The 21,405-nt window shown below is 38.8% G+C and overlaps 1 protein-coding gene and 1 pseudogene across 6 annotated transcripts; one reads left to right on the forward strand and one right to left on the reverse strand.

Annotated features, from left to right (window-relative positions):
• The first annotated feature begins 399 nt into the window (after window positions 1-399).
• LOC124848278 (putative 1-deoxy-D-xylulose-5-phosphate synthase 2, chloroplastic) lies at window positions 400-3,981 on the forward strand. 6 transcript variants are annotated; one of them, XR_015782265.1, is made up of 7 exons: window positions 400-512; window positions 603-1,014; window positions 1,541-2,282; window positions 2,484-2,634; window positions 2,732-3,026; window positions 3,129-3,217; window positions 3,751-3,981. XR_015782265.1 is itself a non-coding variant. In XM_088099145.1 (6 exons), the coding sequence occupies exons 3-5, from the start codon at window positions 2,523-2,525 to the stop codon at window positions 3,141-3,143; spliced, it is 426 nt and encodes a 141-aa protein (XP_087955271.1). In that variant the 5' UTR covers window positions 428-1,014; window positions 1,541-2,282; window positions 2,484-2,522; the 3' UTR covers window positions 3,144-3,217; window positions 3,751-3,981. The 6 variants fall into 6 exon arrangements, 1 of the variants encoding a protein (XP_087955271.1); XR_015782263.1 differs by having other exon boundaries at window positions 428-1,014; window positions 1,541-1,984; window positions 2,144-2,282; XR_015782264.1 differs by having other exon boundaries at window positions 428-1,014; window positions 1,541-1,984; window positions 2,147-2,282.
• Window positions 3,982-18,996: 15,015 nt separating this feature from the next.
• LOC148193476 (uncharacterized) lies at window positions 18,997-20,737 on the reverse strand (annotated as a pseudogene).
• Between the last annotated feature and the right edge of the window lie 668 nt (window positions 20,738-21,405).

Here is a 21,405-nt window from a genome sequence, read left to right on the forward strand (position 1 = left end):
AGTGGTGCCAATGATGGGCGTGAATCTCTTCGGTTCTTACTAACAACATTTATCATCATGATCAGCCAACTGCATTTTCCCATATAACACGTCGATGCCGCCAAACCGTTTGACGTTTTTAGGTTGGTTGAAAAGAAACGAATAAAGTAATAAAAAAGCGTTTGACCTTATGGCTTAATATAAAAGAAAAAAAAATAAAATGGAGTTATCCTTTGGCCAAACGTCGAAGCCCCCAAAGAGTTAGACGTTTTATAGTTTCACTACAAAAATATCAAATTTTACTAGAGGTTAATTTTTGGGGTTTAGAAAACCTCTAGAAATTTCCGGCGGTTATATTAAACCCCGGTTAAATATATTTTTTTTAATTTTTTAAAATAAATTTCTGCAGTTTCAACTTTAAATTTCTCCAACTCGCTCATCTGAGACATTTTCCTCTTCACGTCTTCCCAAACCCTAGAAATTAAGAAACCAACCTCCTATTGATCCTGCCATTTTCATCGTTGGTGGGCGTTGTGAGTGCTCTCTGGTGGTCATTTTCGTTCCCAAACCTTCTTCACTTCTCCGGTTCCTGTAAGATCTCTCACACTCTCTTTGTTTGTTAGGGTTTTACCATAGGTCTAGACATTGGTTCCCATGACGGCATCGCAGAAAGTGAGTCCTCCATCGCCCTTCACCATCGTGAAGGGAACTCCCAAGGTCTGGTTCTGAAACGCAGCTACGATAAGGAAGGGGTAAGTGTCTACGTCATGTAGTTGTCGATCCCCAAGGACAAGGATTCTGCCATGGACCAGTTCTTCATCCATGTCGATGTCTCCAAACCCTCGCGGAAGGAATCACTGATTTTCCTTTGTAGTTTGTACGAATTCTCTGCTTCCATCAGGTCTAAGCTCCAAGACACTAGATGATGAAGCTCTGGATAGTGAGGTAGGGAAAAAAGAGATAGAATCTGATGTCGAACCTGGTGAAATCAAGGTGGCTGGAGATCGAGATGTTCAATCTAATAATCAAAATTTGGTATGTTGCGATTGATTTCGTTTATTTTGTTTTAGTTCACTTGTTTTATTTTTGTGTATCAATAAATGTGATATTTGTTTAGTCTCGGAGAAACTAGAGGCCATTGAAGTAGATTTGAAAAAATTGTCGTTTTCGTAATGTTGTTTTTTGGTTGCGAATAATTTTTTGATCTCAATTTTAGGTGTTTCTGTGTATCTCACTTCCTCCCGAGATGTTTTGTTTTCGGATGTATAATGAGTTTTCTTTTTTTAATTCTTGAGATCTTTTGTATAGTACCCTGTCAGTTTCTCATAGATATGTAAGAACTTGGTTGCACAAGACAAACATGAGTGAATTGCAAATGAAGTCTCTCTAGGCGTTTCAGTGAAGAATGGCTTATAGTTAATTCGTAAGAACTGGTTATGAGTTTTGTAAATTTAATTTTTCTCGTGAACTGATTTTAAGCACTGTTTATTTCATTTGGCATTACCTCCAACACTTTGGTTTTTTTTGCATGTGCACTCAATTTTTCATTTGTGTTGAACAGGGACACCTCACTGTAAATTCAGAAACTAATGAGGATATCACGGTTGATAAATTTATTAGTCCTGCAACCAATGCAGATGATGTCTCTCCTAATCCTTTAAGTGCTGAGACTCAAGATGGAAAACATGCTACATATGGTCTGGACAATGGTTATTTGAATTCTAAATCTTCCAGGGCAGATAAGTGGCAGAATGGGGGACTTGGACATTTTAAAGGAAATGAGAAACTAAAAGGTGACTTTTATAATGAAGCACTGGAGGCTAATGTCAGGAAACCATAGCTCCATAGGAATTCATCATCCAAAAGTGGAAGATAAATATAGAAAACATTCGAGACATGAAGAAATTGATTACCATTGGGATTGAAAAAGAAATTCTGGTAATCCTATAAAGGATTATACCTCAAGGGGAAGTACTATAGAAATGGATGAAAGCAAACTAACAAGGTATGTTTCGTCAATTAAACCCCATTTTCTTCTGTACACTTTTTCTTTCTCTGCTTCTCCTATCACCTTTAGTTATTTTTGAAACAATGCACTCAATCTTTCTTTTCCTTTTTTTTCTTTTTTTAATTTTTATTTTGTTTATATGTATATTGAATGCAGCAGTGAGTTTTCTTTTTCATTTTTATTGGTTTAAATGACTGGGTGCTGCAAGGCTACTATTACTATGAAATCTTTTGGTCCAGATGGATACTTATTGAGATTATAGTCTCTCAAACTTGTATGGGATGTTGGTCATCAGGTAATCTTTCGTGTTGTTTATTTCTTCTTCTTTTCTAATACAAGTTAAATAACAACAAAAGAAATATAATCTTCTTTTAGAGAAAATTCATTGCTCATGACAAAACTAGAATTCTATATTTTTTATTCTCTTTTGTACAATTTTCATCATTATATCATGTGTGATGTGTGTAAGAGAGTCTAAAATGTAACCGAATTGCAGGCATACCAACACAAGATTCTTACAGGTAGAAAGTCCAGAATGCACACCATTAGGAAGACTTTGGGGCTGGCAGGTTTTCCAAAAAGGGATGAGAGCATTCATGATGCTTTTGGGGTAGGACACAGTTCTACAAGCATATCTGCTGGTCTTGGTAAGATTCTTATATTTTAAGATGAATGTATTTTCGTCAAATATATGTGTAGAATCATTTATCTCACAATTGAGCAACAACTCTGAATATTTATTAGGCATGGTCATTGCACGTGATCTACTAGGGAAGAAGAACAACATCATATCAGTGATAGGAGATGGGACATTGACAACAGGCCAAGCTTACGAGGCCATGAACAATGCAGGCTTCCTTGATTCTAACATGATAGTAATACTTAATGTCAACTACATTACTTGTTTTCATCAAGAATATTTTTCTCAGCGTGAATGTTCTGGGAAATTCTTCAATGCCCTTGGGTCTGTGCAGATTTTGTTTATATATGTAGAAGTTGAGACACAAACAGATACAAGCCAGGCAGTTCAAAGATTTATGCAAGTATTTGTTAATGTTTTTTCTTTTTTTCATTTTGATTACTCATGTTGTTCATGCTTTATTTCTTTATCTTATTCATTGTTCCGTTTCCTTTTGGCCAGTTATCAGAGCTATAACCACCACCACTTTGAGATCAGATATATACATTGTTTTGGATTTGGTTTAATCTAAGTAAAAAGCTTTACTTAAGGTATCTTTTCCGAGAATTTGCTTAGTATTAATCTATTATATTAGGTTCTAATGATAAGACTGCGAGCTATAGTTTTCTCTCTCCCATAATTTTTTTTGGGAGCTATATAGTCTATAGTTGTCTTTTTCCTTTAATTTCCATATTTTCTTTTAACTTTTCTTATATTTTTCTTTGTTCTTATTTTTTTTCTTTATTACAAGACAAGATAACATCAGACCAATTAAATAGTTCGATCAATAATCAATTCTCTAGCTGGTGTGATTGTGGTTCAAAATTAATCGATAATAAAAATATTTCTTATATGATTTTTTTGGAAAATCAAATTTTATATAATATATTTTATTATTTACCTATACTTAATACATAAAGATATATTTATAGATGAATTTGTTTTAATTTAATTCTAAAATATAAGTTGGCTATTTGGTTTCTATTATATCATATTTTAACATTTTTCAACCATCAATAATTCTTAAATTCGTCTAATAATTTATTTTTAAATATTATTAACAAATTATTGTTTTATATTGTAGGTATTTGAAAAAGGAAGCTTATCAAATGATGAAGACAATGAAGAAGTATTAAGTGATGAAGACAACAAAGAAGTATCAAATGATGACGATAATGAAAAATTACAAAATATAATTATTATTCATAACATGTTTATTTTAGTTTTTGAGAAACATTAATTGTATTTCTAATGTTTACAATTTATATAACAATATTTTGGTTTATAATTAATGTTTACATTTAATTTTGGTTTACTATCATCTAATTTTGGTTTATTAATGATAATCAAATAATTTGAATAATAAAAAAAATTAAATTATTTACCGACGTTTTTGGAAATCCCAACTATGTAAATCGATCCTATATCATTGTGAGAAACTAGATTCTTAAACCCTACCTGTAAATCTCTAAATCATGTTCTCAAATGGCTTCTTCATCTTGACGACATGGAATGAAGGCTGCACAAGTTGTAAGAAATGTTAGTCCAAATGAGTGGATCAGTGATGACGAAGCACGATACAAATTTGGATATTATAGAAAACTCTTCGCGGTAGTCCCTCACAAGTCGGTGAATGCTACCTTGACCTAGTAGAAGTCTTCTACCACAATCTGAAGGTTGTCAATGGTGTTATATGCTCTCGGGTGAAAGATGTCGATATTAAAATTGATGATGAAATAGGGCTATCTTTTACTACTCTCAAAGCAGAAGGCTATTTGGCTCATGAAAAAAATTTTGAACTCAACCAATGGACCAACAAGAAGAAGATTTACAAGGAATTTGTGAGATATCCAAAAAGGCTAAAGGTATACAAGCCGTATCTACTTAATGATTTGAAAATGAAGAAAAAATGTGTGCTTTTGTACTTGCTTGGGTAATATTACCTAGAAGAAAAGTTGAAAACTTTGTGATCATGATTCACAAGAAAGTAGATGAAGATGCTCTGAGAACTCCCTCAGCAAGTGAATCTGATGATGAAGATGACACAACAGAAGAGGAGTCTATGGAGACATCTGACTCAAATTAGGATTTCATTTTTTTATTATGTTTAGTGTTATTGTGTTTTTCATTTTTTAACTATATTGTTTATCTTTTCGTGGTTAGGTTTTCATTTTTTTATTATGTTTAGTGTTATTATGCTTTTCTTTTGTTTTTGTTTTCATTTATGAACATACGTTCTTAAAAATATGGATTTCTTTTTGAAATCCTTGAAGTTGTTTTACGTCCAGCTCTTACAAAATGCGACGTTTTAAAAGAAAAACAAGAAGAAAAGGGAGAAACTTTTTGGCCAGTTGAGGAATATTACGTCGCATTTGCAAAAATAAATGACGTATTATTGATGGTTTAAATTGTCTTGAAGTTGTTTCCACCCTAGGTCAGGTAGCTTTGAAATCTACAGGTTGAAAACAACTCCAAGACAATTTAAAAAACGAATCCTATATTGCTAAATGACGAAGTTGAACAAATTTTTATAAATTTATTTTAGTTCTTAAAATTGTTTTAGCATTAAAAATATTGTGAACCATATTTCTTTTTCCATAGCACTTCCATTTCAGTAAGATATCTTAAACATTTTTGTACTATGAAAAACATTTTGATGACTTCAATTTCAAAGGGCACCTTCTTATGAACTGAAGCTGCTGAATGCACCACTTTGAAATTGAAATCAAATTGCAATGTAAAGAACAAAAATGTTTCGAAATCTAAGAAAATGCAAATGCAAAGGAAATAAAAAAAACATGAATCGTAATATGTTCAATAGAGAAACATTGGCAAGGGGTTACGTGAAATGTGAGCTATATTAATAGATGTGTACTTGACGTTGAATTGGCAAGCACATCGAGCTGTAACAACATTACATCATGAATATGCAGTACATCGTCGAAGCCTAGTGGCATTCGACGTTCAAACATCATTTAGTGAAAAGGTAATAGATCTCTTAACATTCTGATATGAATGAATAATATGATGAAGCTAAATGGGAATTCGACGTATTATAGGACATTTAAAATAAAAATAAAAGAATTAAAAAAGGAGTAACTCATTGTTTTCTAGTTGACCAACAGTACGTCGTATTACAACAGAATTCGACGTATTACGGGTCAGGCAGTTACTCCCTTTTTAATTTTTTTTTATTTTTTTCTTTTAAACAACTATGCATGGGAAACTGTATTTGGTTAGACTTGATAAATGCTTTTGTTACAAACGGAGATATTGATGTCGAATTTTACCAAAAGGCGATGTTTACGTCATATGTGACAAGGCAGTTTTATTTGTCATGATAAATGTTGTTATTTTTTTTCTTTTAAATCACCGAAAGTATGTCGAATCCCATGGGAATTTAATGTATTATTTGTTGGACGTATAATGAGTTCTCCTCGTTTGTAAGAAAAGCATTTATCAAGATTAAAGTCAATGACTATCCAAATTCGACATCAAAGTTCTAGTCCATCTTCTTTATATACAGTTTTGAATCCTTGTGAATCATCTAGACCTCAACTTTTAAAATATTTTAACCCGTCTCTCTGTTAACATTTTTTCTTCGGTTTTCTCATAGCTCTTTCAAGGTCACAAAAGTTTGGATGATGCATGAAGCAGCTATAGAAAACCGAAGAAATAAGTTAACATATTTGGATTTCATTTCAAGTTGTACCATTTGAAAACCTATGAAAACCTACACTACATAATTTCCCTAATGATAACAGTTGAAAAACTGTTATTTTTATGCTTAAAATTGATACCAAAAGCAACCTTTAACACTAAGAAACTAGCTTGGAATCATGCTTTTGTTCACATTTTTGGAAATAAGAGAGTTGGACATGTTTATGCTTGATTTCAGTGTTTTTGGCAGGTTTTAAGGTGAATTTGGTGAAAGAAGTGAAGAAGGATAAAGATGGAATCAGAAAAGAACTCAAAAAGTGCAAAAGAAGAGAATCCGCAACTATCGCTCAGCGTCAGTTTACCGCTGAGTAGCACTCAGGAACACCCGTTGGTTCCGCTGAGGGGTGAAAGTGCAGCTGAGGGGAGAATTGACTAAGTGCTGGTACCGCTGAGCGGCAGTTTACTGCTGAGCGGTGGTCTTTTGGGCTTAGGCCCACTTTTCTGTAATATATCGAATAATATATAAGCTTTAGAACGTCCTAGGGTTTGCATCTTTGGCTGAAAACGAAGCAAACTGATGGAAGCTTATCCATGCTTGAATGACCTGGCCTTGCAGACAAAACAGATGCAGCGGATGAAAAACAGTATTGGTGCAGTGAGTGAAATACAGCAGAGTGGATGCAGTAGCAATTGGGTGAGATTTTGGTGTATTTGAGTGGAATAAGTATGTGTGGGAACCTCACAGCTCAGAAGGCCTTCCTACAATGGAAGGAAGCTAGAGGAAAGGGAAGAGAAAGTAGAGAGAATTAGTGACTCAAGAGCAATAGGGCTGGCAATGAATTTCAGCAGCAATTTACTAAGCTCAAAAGTAACCCAAAACAAAGAAAAGGCCCTCTTATTTATAGGTGAAGAGGAGCCTAAATTCTGTTTGTAATTCCCTCCTAAAATTCAAATTATTCAGATTTTGATCAAGCAAAATCCATGCCTCATTCCAGCTCATCCAGCAAGGTGTGTGCTTCCTTCCAAATCAGCCAACATTCACGTGGAAAATGCTGGTGCATGCCGTAAGCACCTCCTTTGCTTTTTGGCTCCTTTTCTTGGTTCTTTCTTGGATGGCTCAATCATATTCTCCAAGATTTATTAATTCCTGCAAAACAAAATATAAGTGCTTTAGTTAAGAGAAGAAGGATTTTTATAAGTAACCTTCCATAGAAGTAAAATGTTAGATGATCCTTCTTCTTCTTGAATCTTCCTAGCCATTGCTCTAGTAAGAGGTCCAATGTGATTTCTTGATGGTTTTCCATCAGACCCTCCCTCTTGAAAAAGATCTGTCCTCAGATCTGCTTCCTCCTGTTGATCATCTCCTGTGAAAGGAATTAAATCGCAGATGTTAAAAGTAGGACTGACACCATAACTTTCAGGAAGGTCTAATATGTATGCATTATCATTTATCTTTTTGAGCACCTTGAATGGACCATCTCCTCTTGGACTAAGTTTGGATTTCCTTTGAGAGGGAAATCTTTCCTTTCTCAAATGAAGCCAAACTAGGTCTCCTTTTTCAAAAACTATTTTCTTTCTCCCTTTGTTGTTGTATTCTGCATATTTTTGAGTTTGTTTTTCAATTTGGATTTTAACTTTCTCATGTAACTTCTTGATAAACTCCGCTTTAGAAGCACCTTCTTTATGAAGAAAAGAAGATGATTCTGGAAGAGGTAGTAAATCAAGAGGTGTGATAGGGTTAAAACCATAAACAACCTCAAAAGGAGAAAGATTAGTAGTCTTGTGGACTACTCTATTATAAGCAAATTCAATATGAGGTAGATGTTCATCCCATGATTTGTTATTTCCTCTTAATATTACCCTTAATAATGTAGATAAAGATCTATTTACTACTTCAGTTTGCCCATCAGTTTGTGGGTGACATGTAGTAGAAAATAGAAGTTTAGTTCCAAGCTTTTCCCATAAAGTTTTCCAAAAATGGCTTAGAAACTTCACATCTCTATCAGACACTATAGTTTTGGGTAAACCATGCAATCTCACTATTTCTTTAAAGAAGAGTCTAGAGATATAGCTAGCATCATCTACTTTGTGGCAGGGTATAAAATGAGCCATTTTACTAAAACGATCTACTACCACATGTCGCAACCGGAATCGCGACGGGACGACGATCCAAAAAAAGAACGGTTTTTGAAAAAGAGATTTGGAGTCGCCACCATAGTTTATTCTGGAAAAACTACGGAAAAACCATAAAATGATAAGACACGGTCCGCGAAAACCTGATTCTGGGTTCGGGAGTCGGTTACGTGTAGGGAAGGTATTAGCACCCTACAACGCCTGCCCTAAGGCAGTACCTTTAACTAAATACGCGAATATGATGTGGTTTTCAAAATGTTTAACTATCCCCTAAAATACAACTCTAAAGAAGCAAAATATATTTTTTTAGTTTTTTGGGCCCGACAAGGATTGACCTTGCTCCTACGTATTCTCATTCAGAATGAGAAATCAGGGTTACGTAGTTCTTTTGGAAACTGCGTGAGAAATTTGTTTGGAAATTTGTTTGAAAATTTGTTTTAAAATGATTTTGGATAATAGGGAAGTGAACCTGACAAGGGCTAACCTTGCTCCTACGTATCTCCATTTTTGATGAAGAATCAAGGAACACGTAGTTCTGGCTAGAAATTGTCTGTTGCTTTGAAATTGTTGATGTTTTTAGTTTTTGAAAATTTTATATTTTTTGATATTTTTATAAAATAAACGGAAAAGGTATTTAGCACAAGGACGATGCGTGCGATCACACGTGTGCTCAACCTTTAAAATATTTTTGTAATTTTATTTAAGAAAGAAGAAAAGGTTTTAGCACAAGGACGACGCGAGCGGTCACACGTGTGCTTAACCTTTAAAACGTATTTTTTGTAATTTTATAAGGAAGAAGAAAAGGTTATTAGCACAAGGACGACGCGAGCGGTCACACGTGTGCTTAACCTTTAAAACGTATTTTTTGTAATTTTATAAGGAAGAAGAAAAGGTTATTAGCACAAGGACGACGCGAGCGGTCACACGTGTGCTTAAACCTTTAAACGTATTTTTTGTAATTTTTATAAGAAAGAAGAAAAGGTTTTTAGCACAAGGACGATGCGAGCGGTCACACGTGTGCCTTAACCTTTAGACGTATTTTTGTAATTTTTTAGAAGAGAAGAAGAAAAGGTTCTAACACAAGGACGATGCGTGCGATCACACATGTGCCTAAACCTTTAAAACATTTATTATTTTTTATCATTTCTCATAAAAAGGCATTTTAAAAGTAGATAAATATTTAAAATGGGAACAAAAGAGAGAGAAGAAGAAGAAAAAAAGAAAAGAAAAAAAATAATAATAATAATAAATAAAAATAGAAATGAAAATAACATAAAATGATAAATAAATAAATAATGAAAATAAAGTACCCAGTAAAGGGATAAAACAAAATAGAAGTAAAATAATAAGTAAATAATACATATAAAAAAGGGTGTGGAAGTGCTAAAAAAAAAAAGGGTGCTTAGAAAAAAACGAACTGGGCCAAAGCCCAGGCAGGGAGGGGTGCGAAATAAGAACAAGGGGATGCGGGGAAGCAATTCGTCTTTTTTTACTCTTTTAGTAACAGAATGGGCCTGAGCCCAGACCAAGGGAATGGGTGGAGGGCGCGCGAGTGAGAAACGGGGGTGCGCGAAGGAAAGAAATGTTTTTTAATTATATACATGTGAATATTTTTAAACTGGAGCAGGCCCAGGGCCCATTTCACTTCTCAGGTTTGGAAAACCCTAGGGGTTCTTACGTCCCAACTCATTTCAGACATGCATCAGAGATTCAAGCTTCTCCCATGGACGAGAAATCCTAGAGGCACTCATCACGCACTCTGCCCAGCCTCCGTTCAAACGGCCGGCCACCGTGACGGATCCCCGCTCAGCCCAAGGCGTCCCCGGCGACCAGGCGCCACCGGGGCCGCCGCCAACTCCTTCCTCCCTCTTCTTCGCGTGAGGGAAGTTCTCTCCCTTCCTCCGTCCAGCATCGCCTGAGCGAGCCCAGACCTCTCGAACCAAGACACCACCGGCGTCGCACGTCACGGCCAAGGTTGCCGCCGAACCTCGCCCCCACTGAAACTGGCCGCCGCCGCCTCCAGATCAGGCTTCTCTCTTCCTCTTCTCCTCGCGCACAAGAGAGATGGTTCTCTCCTTCGTGGATCGCCCCTTGGGCGAGCTCGACCACCGCGCCGGCCAAGGCTCCGCTAGCGTCACCGGTCGTCTCCGGAGATGCCTCCGGTCACCACGTCAACATCCTCCTTCCCTTCTCGCTTGCAAACAGAGGAAGCCCTTTCCTTCTTCTTCTCGCAGCTGCCATCGCCAACAACCCTTGCAAACCACACTTAGGTTCTCTTCTTCATCTTCTCACTATAATGGGTCCGGTTGTGATGAAGGAAAGAGTTTCTTGTCTCTTGCAGATGAATGGTGGCTGTAGCAACGGGGATGGATAACGGTGGGAGATTGGGTGAAGGGATAGGTTTCTGGGACGTGCGTGACGGAGAGATTGGTTTCGGAGGGTGGGACTTTGTTGTGTGAATTGTGCTGTGTTGTCTTTGCAGGAAACTGGCTTTTGCGAATTTGTGGTTAAAGGGTACTGTGCCGGTATCAGAAGGAAAAGTGGAAGATCAAGTACATAGGGACAGTGGCCAATCTCGCCCTAAATGCAATGGATATAGCAGGGGATAGAGAGAGTTGTTCCAAAAGACAAGCTCTGAACCTAATGGCATGGGATTCATTATTTGGTCTGTTCACTGTGTTTACTATAGGTGAAATATGATCTTGAGACGGAAGGCAGCTGTGGCAGACATGCGCATGGTTTACAAGAAAGAAAAACTACTTCTCTTTTCTATTTTCTTATGAGGATTTATATGAAGACATCTCTGCTGCTTCTGTTTTCTTTTTTATTACATGTTTTCTGGATGTTTAAAGGGTATTGAAGCTTTGATGTTAGGGAGTGTATGCCAATCTTCTATCGTTAGTTAAATAGATGAAAGCACTGAAACTGCATTTTGGGTGCAGTTTTGGTTAATAGAGGAAGGGAAGCAAACACAAATATATACATTGATCCAGCATCAATCATTCATCACTCAGCACGCATGAGGAAAGTGTATCTAAGGAAAGCATATATACGTGAAGCATGACCAAAGAGCTTAGGTACATGAAGACTTACCTTCGCAGCTTCAAGATGTCTTTCGGGTTCTAATTTCCTTTCCCCTCCTCAATGCCGGAAAGTAAAGTTGACTGGGCAGCTAGGTTCACAGTCGGTTCTCCTCTTTTCTCTCTGTCTCAGATCCCTTGCCCTCTCCTCTGATGATGATCATCCCTCTCTAATGTGATTCTCCCCTCCTTTTGAAAACCCAAAGCCCCCTCCTCTCTGCTGTACCCCTTGGGATCTCCTCTGGTGCCAGATTTCCTTCGTCTCTTTTTTTCATGTTTTCATGTTTCATTTTGCAGTTGGCTTGATGCCCGTTCAAAACTTTTTCCTCTTCCATGTATGTCCGCTGTTGCCGCTTAAGAATTTCAGCAAGAAACACAAGTAACTTTTCCACGCTGCCACCACGCTAACACTTTCTAAGCATTCACTGCAATTGGCTTCAGAGGAGGGAAAGAGTTGACCTTGGGATTTTACTTTTCTGCTTGCTTTTTTCTTTCACTTCTTTTTTTTAATATTGCAGTGCAAATTTTTTTCATAAAAAAAATAACCTTTCTTGAATTTTTTTTTAAAAAATAAAAATAAAAATAAAAATAAAAATAAAAACGAAATTAAAAGGAAAACAACAAAAATAGTAATAATAAAATAAAAAATAAATAAATAAAAATAAAAATAAAAGTAAAATACATAAAAATAAACCCTAAAAAAACGGAAATAAAAAATAAAAGCAAAATGGAATAACAACATAAAAAAAAAAGAAAAAAGAGGAAAAAAAAAACAAAATAAAATAAAACCAAATGAAATAAAAATAAAATAAAGCAAAAATAAAATATAAATAGGAGAGAAAATGAATAGAAACGAAAAAAAAGTAAAAAAAAAACAAAGGATAATGGAAAAGAGAAACGAAACAAAACCATCATTTTTCCGTATCAAATTTATCTTTGCACATTTATTTTATTTTATTATCTCTTCTCGACTCTAGATATTTTTTTAACTATCCGGACGAAATTGGGTATTAACAGCTGCCCCTCTTTACTTAGATTTTACTGGATAATATGACAAACAAAGTTTTTATATTATTAGAGTAAAAGATAAGTAAAGAAAGAAACACTAATTTCGTCCGGATTTCAAAATGAACGAGGAACAACAGAGAAGTTTAAACAAAAAAGAACAGGGCAAAGAGAATTGAGGTGTGCAAACCTCATGGAGAGTGTCATAAATCTATGGGTGAATAAGTGAGGTGTAACAACCTCGTGGAGGGTGTAACAACCCTATGGATGAATGAATGAGGTGTAACAACCTCGTGGAGGGTGTAACAACCCTATGGATGAGTGAATGAGGTGTAACAACCTCGTGGAGGGTGTATCAACCCTATGGATGAATGAATGAGGTGTAACAACCTCGTGGAGGGTGTAACAATCCTATGAACAAGTGAATGAATGAGGTGTAACAACCTCGTGGAGGGTGTAACAACCCTATGGATGAGGGGATGAGGTGTAACAACCTCGTGGAGGGTGTAACAACCCTATGGACAAGTGAATGAGGTGTAACAACCTCGTGGAGGGTGTAACAACCCTATGGATGAATGAATGAGGTGTAACAACCTCGTGGAAGGTGTAACAACCCTATGGATGAATGAATGAGGTGTAACAACCTCGTGGAGGGTGTAACAACCCTATGGACAAGTGAATGAATGAGGTGTAACAACCTCGTGGAGGGTGTAACAACCCTATGGACAAGTGAATGAATGAGGTGTAACAACCTCGTGGAGGGTGTAACAACCCTATGGACAAGTGAATGAGGTGTAACAACCTCGTGGAGGGTGTAACAACCCTATGGATGAATGAATGAGAGTGATCATAGGTTCGACGATTGTCCTACAGAGGAGCGCCGTCGTAGAAGGAAAACTTGTATTCAAATTTTTGAAACATTGGTAGATACTGAGCCGAACATTGAAGAGACTTAGAAGCAAAGGTTGTGTTAAACTTTTCACCACTTCTCTTTCCCCTTAAGGATTATTCACACCTTTTTCCTTGCTCCTCATGAAATGTATGATGTAATGTCACGAGGGTGCATGAATGCATAAACACATGAGACCTTTATTTCGTTCTCTTCTCTTGCTCTCCTCCTTCTTTTCTTTCTTTCTGTTTTTTCATTATTTGTTATTATTTTTTTTTTTTGAAAATTCCATGTTTGGAACCCGTTGTCAATATTGTCATCAAATTCGATGTACATTCAAAATGCATTTATTGAAAATAATGTCGGGAATTGGTGAGTCCTTTGATGAAAAGGAAAAGAGTGTAACTATTAGTTCAGATTCCCTTTATCGCTTTTTGCAATCCAAACTAGCTTGAACCCGAGAAAGTGTGAGAAATGGTTATGAAAAGTGTATGGCTGAGTGATGGTTTGGGGGAAACATTAACTTTCATGCTCTCCCCATCCGCGGGGGTGTCGTTAATATTTCAACGATCAAGGCTTACAAGCCTGCCCCAACTTTGCTGTGCACAATAAGTGTGATTTGGAGAGGTGGACAGGTTTGGGTAGGAAGGAACGCCCCAGTTTGACGGTTCTCTCTTGACGGGGAGACTTCACATTATATTTTTCATTTTTCCTTTATGATGCTTTTCTTTTCTTCTAGCGATCGTGTCATTCGCCACATCGTTTCGTTCAAGAGTTAAGTTCCTGAGAAAGATCAGGACAAACATTCTTCAGTCGGCGTGGACTTTAATTGGCTTGTACCGTGGTTAAAGGTCAAAGGGTTTTGAAAGAAACGGATAATGAAGGCCCAAATAAGTGTTTGACGGTCGAATTGTCTTAACAAGAATCATCTGCAAGGTGTCGAGTCAACTGTCTCTAGGAGTTTGGAACTTCGGACGTCCTTTTATTTTTCATTCATTTTTTTGTTTTTGTCGTTGTTTTTTGTTTTTTTTTTCTTTGTTTTTTTTTCTTCATTCGTCTCGTTGCCTCTACTGTGACCCTTTTTGAAACTTTTCTTTTTTCATTTATCTTTTCCACAAATCTTCTCCTTGACTTGGATGCCCTGACGTTCCTTTGGATTGACATCGATATGCTAATGATTCTTGTTGAGGGTGATGAAGAAAAACAGTTATAACTTACGGCTCAAAGGGGGTGCAACTGGATAAATTTCTTTTATCACTTGAGTGAAGAAAAATGGCCACACGTCATTCTGAAGCTTGCTCGCCCTACTTCCCCCAACCTTAAACCTGAAGTGAAACTCTGCAGCGATTGACAAATCAACTTAATTTTCTTTTTCTTTTTTTTTTCTTTCTTTTTTTTCTTATTTTTCTCCCCGATCGACGGATCATTGGGTACGCGTATCCTGATGAAAACTGCCCCAGTATTATATTCATGACAATCCTCTATTTTAAAGGGGAACGAGAAAGCTAGGGGTTCAAGTAGTATGAATGCAGATGCTTCAGTAGGAAAAGAACACTAGTTACTATGAATCAGGAAAAGACTCAACACTAGCATTTTTCAAAACTTTGTTTGCTTTTGCTTTTCGAAAGTACTATGCCCTCGGCAGACTTTATTGACAACGAATTCAACATGTGTCTTTTTATTATTATTATTATTATTTTTTTACGACATCCCTCAGGAACGAGTTTGTGCTCGATGGATATACCTGTGATGCTTTAATTATTATCACTTTCTTTTTTCCTTACTTTACTTTAAAACCCAGTGCGACATGAATCGTGTCGAAAGAAAAATCGTAAAAGTTGAATAATGGATAAAACCGTATGGTATTTATTGAATGAAGTAACACAGAATACAACATAATTCAAAAACAGTGTTAATATCCCTTAGTGGCATCCCCTATCGCGGAATCATCATGCGTAAAACTTTTTTACCGCATCAGAATTAACCGGTAAAGGTAACTCCTCTCCATCCATCCTTGTGAGGATTAGTGCCCCTCCAGAGAATGCCTTTTTTACTACAAATGGTCCTTCATAATTTGGGGTCCACTTGCCTCTGTGATCCTTTTGTATAGGCAAAATCTTCTTTAACACCAGTTCGCCTTCGTGGAACTCCCTTGGGCGCACCTTTTTGTCGAAAGCCTTTTTCATTCTTCTTTGGTACAATTGTCCGTGGCACACCGCTGTTAGTCTCTTTTCTTCAATGAGATTGAGCTGGTCAAACCGAGTTTGAACCCACTCAGCTTCCTCCAATTGGGTTTCCATTAAAACTCGTAGAGATGGGATTTCCACCTCAAATGGAAGTACCGCTTCCATGCCATACACAAGCGAGAAAGGTGTTGCCCCAGTTGACGTTCGTACTGATGTACGATATCCATGCAAAGCAAAAGGAAGCATTTCGTGCCAATCTTTATAGGTGACTACCATCTTTTGCACAATTTTCTTGATATTCTTATTAGCAGCCTCTACTGCCCCATTCATCTTTGGACGGTAAGGGGAAGAATTGAGATGATGAATTTTGAACTCCTCACATAATTCCGCCATCATCTGGTTGTTTAGGTTGGTGGCATTATCAGTGATAATCTGGTTAGGTAACCCGTATCTGCAGATCAACTCCTTTTTTATGAATTTGGTCACCACTTTTCTAGTCACGTTGGCATAAGAAGCAGCCTCAACCCACTTGGTGAAGTAATCGATCGCGACTAGTATGAAACGGTGTCCATTTGACGCTTTTGGCTCTATAGCTCCGATAACATCTATTCCCCACATTGAAAATGGCCACGGTGCAGACAACACGTTCAAGGTCGTGGGCGGCACATTGATATTGTCTGCATACATTTGACATTTCTCGCACTTCCTCACGTGTGTACAACAATCATTTTCCATGGTCAACCAGAAGTAACCAGCTCTCAAGATCTTCCTGGCCATTGAATGCCCATTCATATGTGTGCCAAAGGTACCTTCGTGCACTTCTTTCAGTATCATCTCGGCTTCCTTTGCATCCATGCATCTGAGGAGAACCATGTCATGATTTCTCTTGTATAAAATATCCCCATTTAAAATAAAGCTGCCAGCCAACCTCCTTAACGACCTTTTATCGTTTTCAGATGCCTTCTCAGGATATTCTCGGGTCTTAAGATAGTGCTTGATATCAAAATACCAAGGTTTACCATCTACCTCCTCCTCGATGAAATGGCAATATGCTGGCTCTGCATGGCACTTCATTTCAATCATTGGTAATTCTGCATCTTGGTCAACTTCAAACATCGAAGACAAAGTAGCCAAAGCGTCTGCTAATTGATTATCTTCCCGCGGTATGTGGTTAAATGTGATGGCGTCGAAATACTCCATTAATCCCCTGATGTAAGCTTGGTAAGGAATTAATTTCGAATCCCTAGTTTCCCACTCTCCCTTTAACTGGTGGATGACTAAGGCTGAATCTCCATATACATCCAGAATTTTCACTTTGGACTCTATTGCCGCCCGAATACCCATAGCGCAGGCCTCATATTCTGCAATGTTATTTGTGCAATTAAAGCATAATCTTGCCGTCATAGGTAGGTATTGATGCTCTGGAGAGATGAGAACTGCCCCTATGCCATGCCCCATCACATTCGAGGCTCCGTCGAATAATAACACCCACGTTTCTTCGTCTCGGTTTTTTCTGCCTTCTTCGAATAGAGCCATGATATCTTCATCGGGAAATTCGGGCTGCATTGGCTGATAATCGCGATGGGTTGATGAGCCAGGTATTCTGCTAACGCACTCCCCTTGACGGATTTCTGAGTAACATACACGATGTCATATTCTGACAATAGCATTTGCCACCGAGCTATCCTTCCAGTAAGAGCAGGCTTTTCAAAAATGAACTTGATAGGGTCCACCTTGGATATCAACCAGGTTGAGTGACTCAACATGTATTGCCTTAAGCGATGAGCAGCCCACGCCAATGCACAACAAGTTCGTTCTAACGACGAATATCTTTGTTCGCAGTCTGTGAATTTCTTGCTCAAGTAGTATATGGCGTGCTCTTTCTTCCCAGCTTCATCGTGTTGACCCAACACACAACCCATCGACTTATCCAACACAGTCAAATACAAAATAAGTGGTCTTCCTGGCTCAGGTGGACGTAATACGGGAGGGTCTTGCAGGTATCGTTTGATTTTTTCAAAAGCGGCTTGACAGTCCTCGTTCCAAACCACAGCTTGATCCTTTCGTAACAACTTGAACATTGGTTCACACGTAGCGGTTAATTGGGAGATGAATCTAGCAATGTAGTTCAGTCTACCCAAAAAACCTCGAACCTCCTTTTCTGTTCTAGGCGCAGGCATTTCTATTATCGCTCGCGCCTTATCAGGATCCACTTCTATCCCCTTTTGGCTAACCACAAAACCCAACAATTTCCCAGATTTCACTCCAAACGTGCATTTGGCGGGGTTTAACCTGAGTTTATACTTTCTCAATCTCTCAAATAATTTCTTCAAGTTGAGAACGTGCTCTTCTTCCGATTCAGACTTTGCAATCATGTCATCCACGTAAACTTCGATTTCCTTGTGCATCATGTCATGAAAAAGTGCCACCATCGCCCTTTGATATGTTGCCCCGGCATTCTTGAGCCCAAAGGACATCACCTTATAACAAAAAGTTCCCCACAGCGTGATAAAGGTTGTCTTTTCCATATCTTCTGGCGCCATTTTGATCTGATTATATCCTGAGAAACCATCCATGAATGAAAATAGCGAAAACTTGGCTGTATTATCGACTAGAGTGTCGATGTGCGGTAGTGGGAAATTGTCTTTTGGACTTGCACGATTCAAATCACGGTAGTCAACGCACATTCGAACTTTACCATCTTTCTTGGGTACTGGTACGATATTCGCCACCCATTGCGGGTATTTCGCCACAGCCAAAAATCCTGCATCAAATTGTTTCTGCACCTCTTCCTTGATTTTCAAAGACATCTCAGGCTTCATTCTCCTTAGTTTCTGTTTGACCGGGAGGCATTCCGGCTTAAGAGGGAGTTTATGCTGCACGATATCGGTATCCAAACCGGGCATATCATTGTACGACCAAGCAAACACGTCCTTAAATTCCTTCAATAGGACACGCAACCTTTCTCTTACTTCCTCTTTCATGGTTGTGCCGATCTTGACTTCTTTTATCTCGTCTTTCTCACCCAAGTTGAGTATTTCGACATCTTCCTGATAGGGTTTTATTTCTTTAGACTCTTGTTCCACTAACCTCATTAGTTCTGGAGAGGGTTCCGAACCATCTTCATAATCATCTTCCGTATCATCGACAGGGTGCTCCAGATTAGGGATATCGACATTGTTATTTTCAAAATATTCATTGTCATATCTGCATTATTTAAGTTTTTGAAAAAAGAATAAATAAACAAAAAAAACGATGGAGGAGGCTAAATGAGGATAAACACGATTCAAATATCACACTGAAAGCAAAATAAAAGCGTCAACCCGTAAGTCATGAATCCTAAAGCCCCGGGTAAAGCGATAGGATCAATTAATATATTACATTTCGTTCGAATTAAACATCACAGGTAAATCCACAGTCTTCCAATTGCTGAGCCGCGCATCTGGTGAGCAAGCCCACACGAAGTTCGAGCTTTCAGATCCATCTTCCTCTTCCAAGACCGCTATAAGGCTAGTGTTCACCCATCCAGCGCTGCGAAAACTCTCCTTGATATCACAAATGTGAATCTTCCTCGTCCTTGGTTCCCGTCGTTCTATCCGAGCCAGACTACGCTCCCTCCTTTCCTCGATCAGCCTCTTCTTATCCCCCTTGCTGGGCTTGTACCCTAGGCCATACCTGCTTTTGTTCTCGACCACCTCCAATGGGAATGTCCGCCCCTGTCCGTGCTTGCCTAAACCGCTCCCGTACTTATAGCCTTCTTTCAGCATGACCTTGGCCGCCATGATAGAGGCACATGACAGATATGGGTTTACTGGAAATGGTTCCACATAGGTGTTTCCCACGATCTCCAATGATTGGAAAGCTGTCTCGAGAGCTTCCTCGGCTGCTTCTATATAACGGGCAGAGGATGGCCCACTCACAAGGAGATCCTCCTCTCCAGAAACTATCACTAGCTTATCTCCCATGACATATTTCAGTTTCTGGTGCAGTGTGGAAGGTACAACTCCCGCAGAATGGATCCACGGGCGACCCAATAAACAACTATAGGCTGGGAGGATATCCATGACCTGGAAGGTTATTTGAAACACACATGGGCCAATCTGGACCGGCAACTCTATTTCGCCCATGACTTCCCTCTTGCTGCCGTCAAACGCCCTCACAATCATTGAGCTTGGCCTCATATGCATTCCGTCACAGGGTAGCTTCTCCAATGTTGACTTTGGCATGACGTTCAAAGAGGAGCCATTGTCCACCAAGACACGCGCTATGACGTGATCCAGGCATTTCACAGAGACATGAAGAGCCTTGTTATGCCCTCTGCCTTCAATAGGTATCTCCTCATCGGTAAAGGTGAGGTAATTATTAGCAACGATATTGCTAATAATGCCCTCAAACTTGTTCAGAGAAATACCTTGCTCCACATGGGCCTCACTAAGTATCTTCATTAACAACTTCCTGTGAGATGCAGAATGCATGAGCAGTTCTAGCAAGGAGATCCGGGCAGGCATGCGAGAAAACAAAAAATAGCTGTTCCACCACCTTGTACTCGCTCTGTTGTATGAACTTTAAAAACTCGCAAGCCTCTTCTTCGGATATCTCTCTCTTCTCTCCTTCGTCAGGGGTCTCTTTTTCTTGTACACCCTTCCCTTTCAAGAACTCCTTAGCTTTTGCGGTCATTGTTGCTTCCTTATTGTTGGCTCCCTCTCTTGTCAGCTCTGGTGGTGTAAAGATTCGACCACTTCTCGTCATTCCCCCGATGCCTGATATGTTTTCAATGGCCGGGTCAGCACCCTTTCCTTCTCCTAACGCAAATGCCCCATATCTCCAAGGGACAGCTTTCTCATTTTTGTAAGGAAAGGGGGATGGGACACAGATAACCACAGACGGTTTTTCTTCAGTCATCGGTGCAGGAGTGGTTCTAGTGAAACGTATCACCAGCGGTTCCGGTAGAGTTACATCAGATTCCCCACCAGTTTGTGCAAACACTTCTTCCTCTTTATCCTCGCGGCATACTTGCATCAAACTTCTGTCAAGCAGGTCTTGCAGAATATCTTCTAATTCAACACACTCTTCAATAGAGTGCTCAGCATCTGGATGAAGTGCACATGATGTACCCATATCATAATCACCTTTCACTAGGCCCACTTTTAACAACGCCTCGAAAATAAACCTCCTAGAACTCCGGATTTCACTCACATCCCTTATCAACTCCTGTTTTCGGCCTCGATGGCGTTCGTCGAGGTACTCCCATGCCCGGACAATGGGTTATCCTCGATGCTAGGCTTATCTTCTTGAAACTTTAGCCAACCAGAGTCGATTAGAGCCTGTATCTTATACTTGAAAGCCACACACCGCTCGGTTGAGTGACCAATGCCTCCTCCATGGTAACTACACTTGGCATCTGCATCATAACCCCTTGGGTATGGAGGTTGTACAGGCTTCATCGGGCAAATGGCAACCAAACCCTTTTTTACAAGTTGAGGCAACAACTCCGTGTAAGTCATAGGGATGGGGGTGAAATTAACAAATTGATTCTTTCTCGGGTTGGTGTTTTGACCCGCATTGATATTTGGACCCGCGTTTGCCCCGGCCCTCCACGCTTCAGTTGGGACTCGCGGTGGTTGATAATACCCTTGTTGTTGTTGTGGCCTAGTTTGATGATCGAACGAGGCGTTAGCTGCATAGGGGGGTTGGCCTAAGTATGGTCGATAACCATGAGTGGGAGCCTGACCTCTCCACGCAGGCATTATCGAGGCTGCATGCACCTCCCCTTCCTTCTTCTTTCC

The sequence above is a fragment of the Vigna umbellata genome, chromosome 9 (genome assembly GCF_029865625.1).
Source record: "Vigna umbellata cultivar VRB3 chromosome 9, Vumbellata_1.0, whole genome shotgun sequence".
Classification (NCBI taxonomy): Eukaryota; Viridiplantae; Streptophyta; class Magnoliopsida; order Fabales; family Fabaceae; genus Vigna; species Vigna umbellata.

What these genes read in the sequence shown, in the direction of transcription:
- LOC124848278 (XM_088099145.1), top strand. Translation starts at nt 2,523, where the DNA reads ATGCACACCATTAGGAAGACTTTGGGGCTGGCAGGTTTTCCAAAAAGG. An exon ending in AAGCATATCTGCTGGTCTTG is followed by an intron (nt 2,635 to 2,731) that starts GTAAGATTCTTA and finishes AATATTTATTAG; the next exon opens with GCATGGTCATTGCACGTGAT.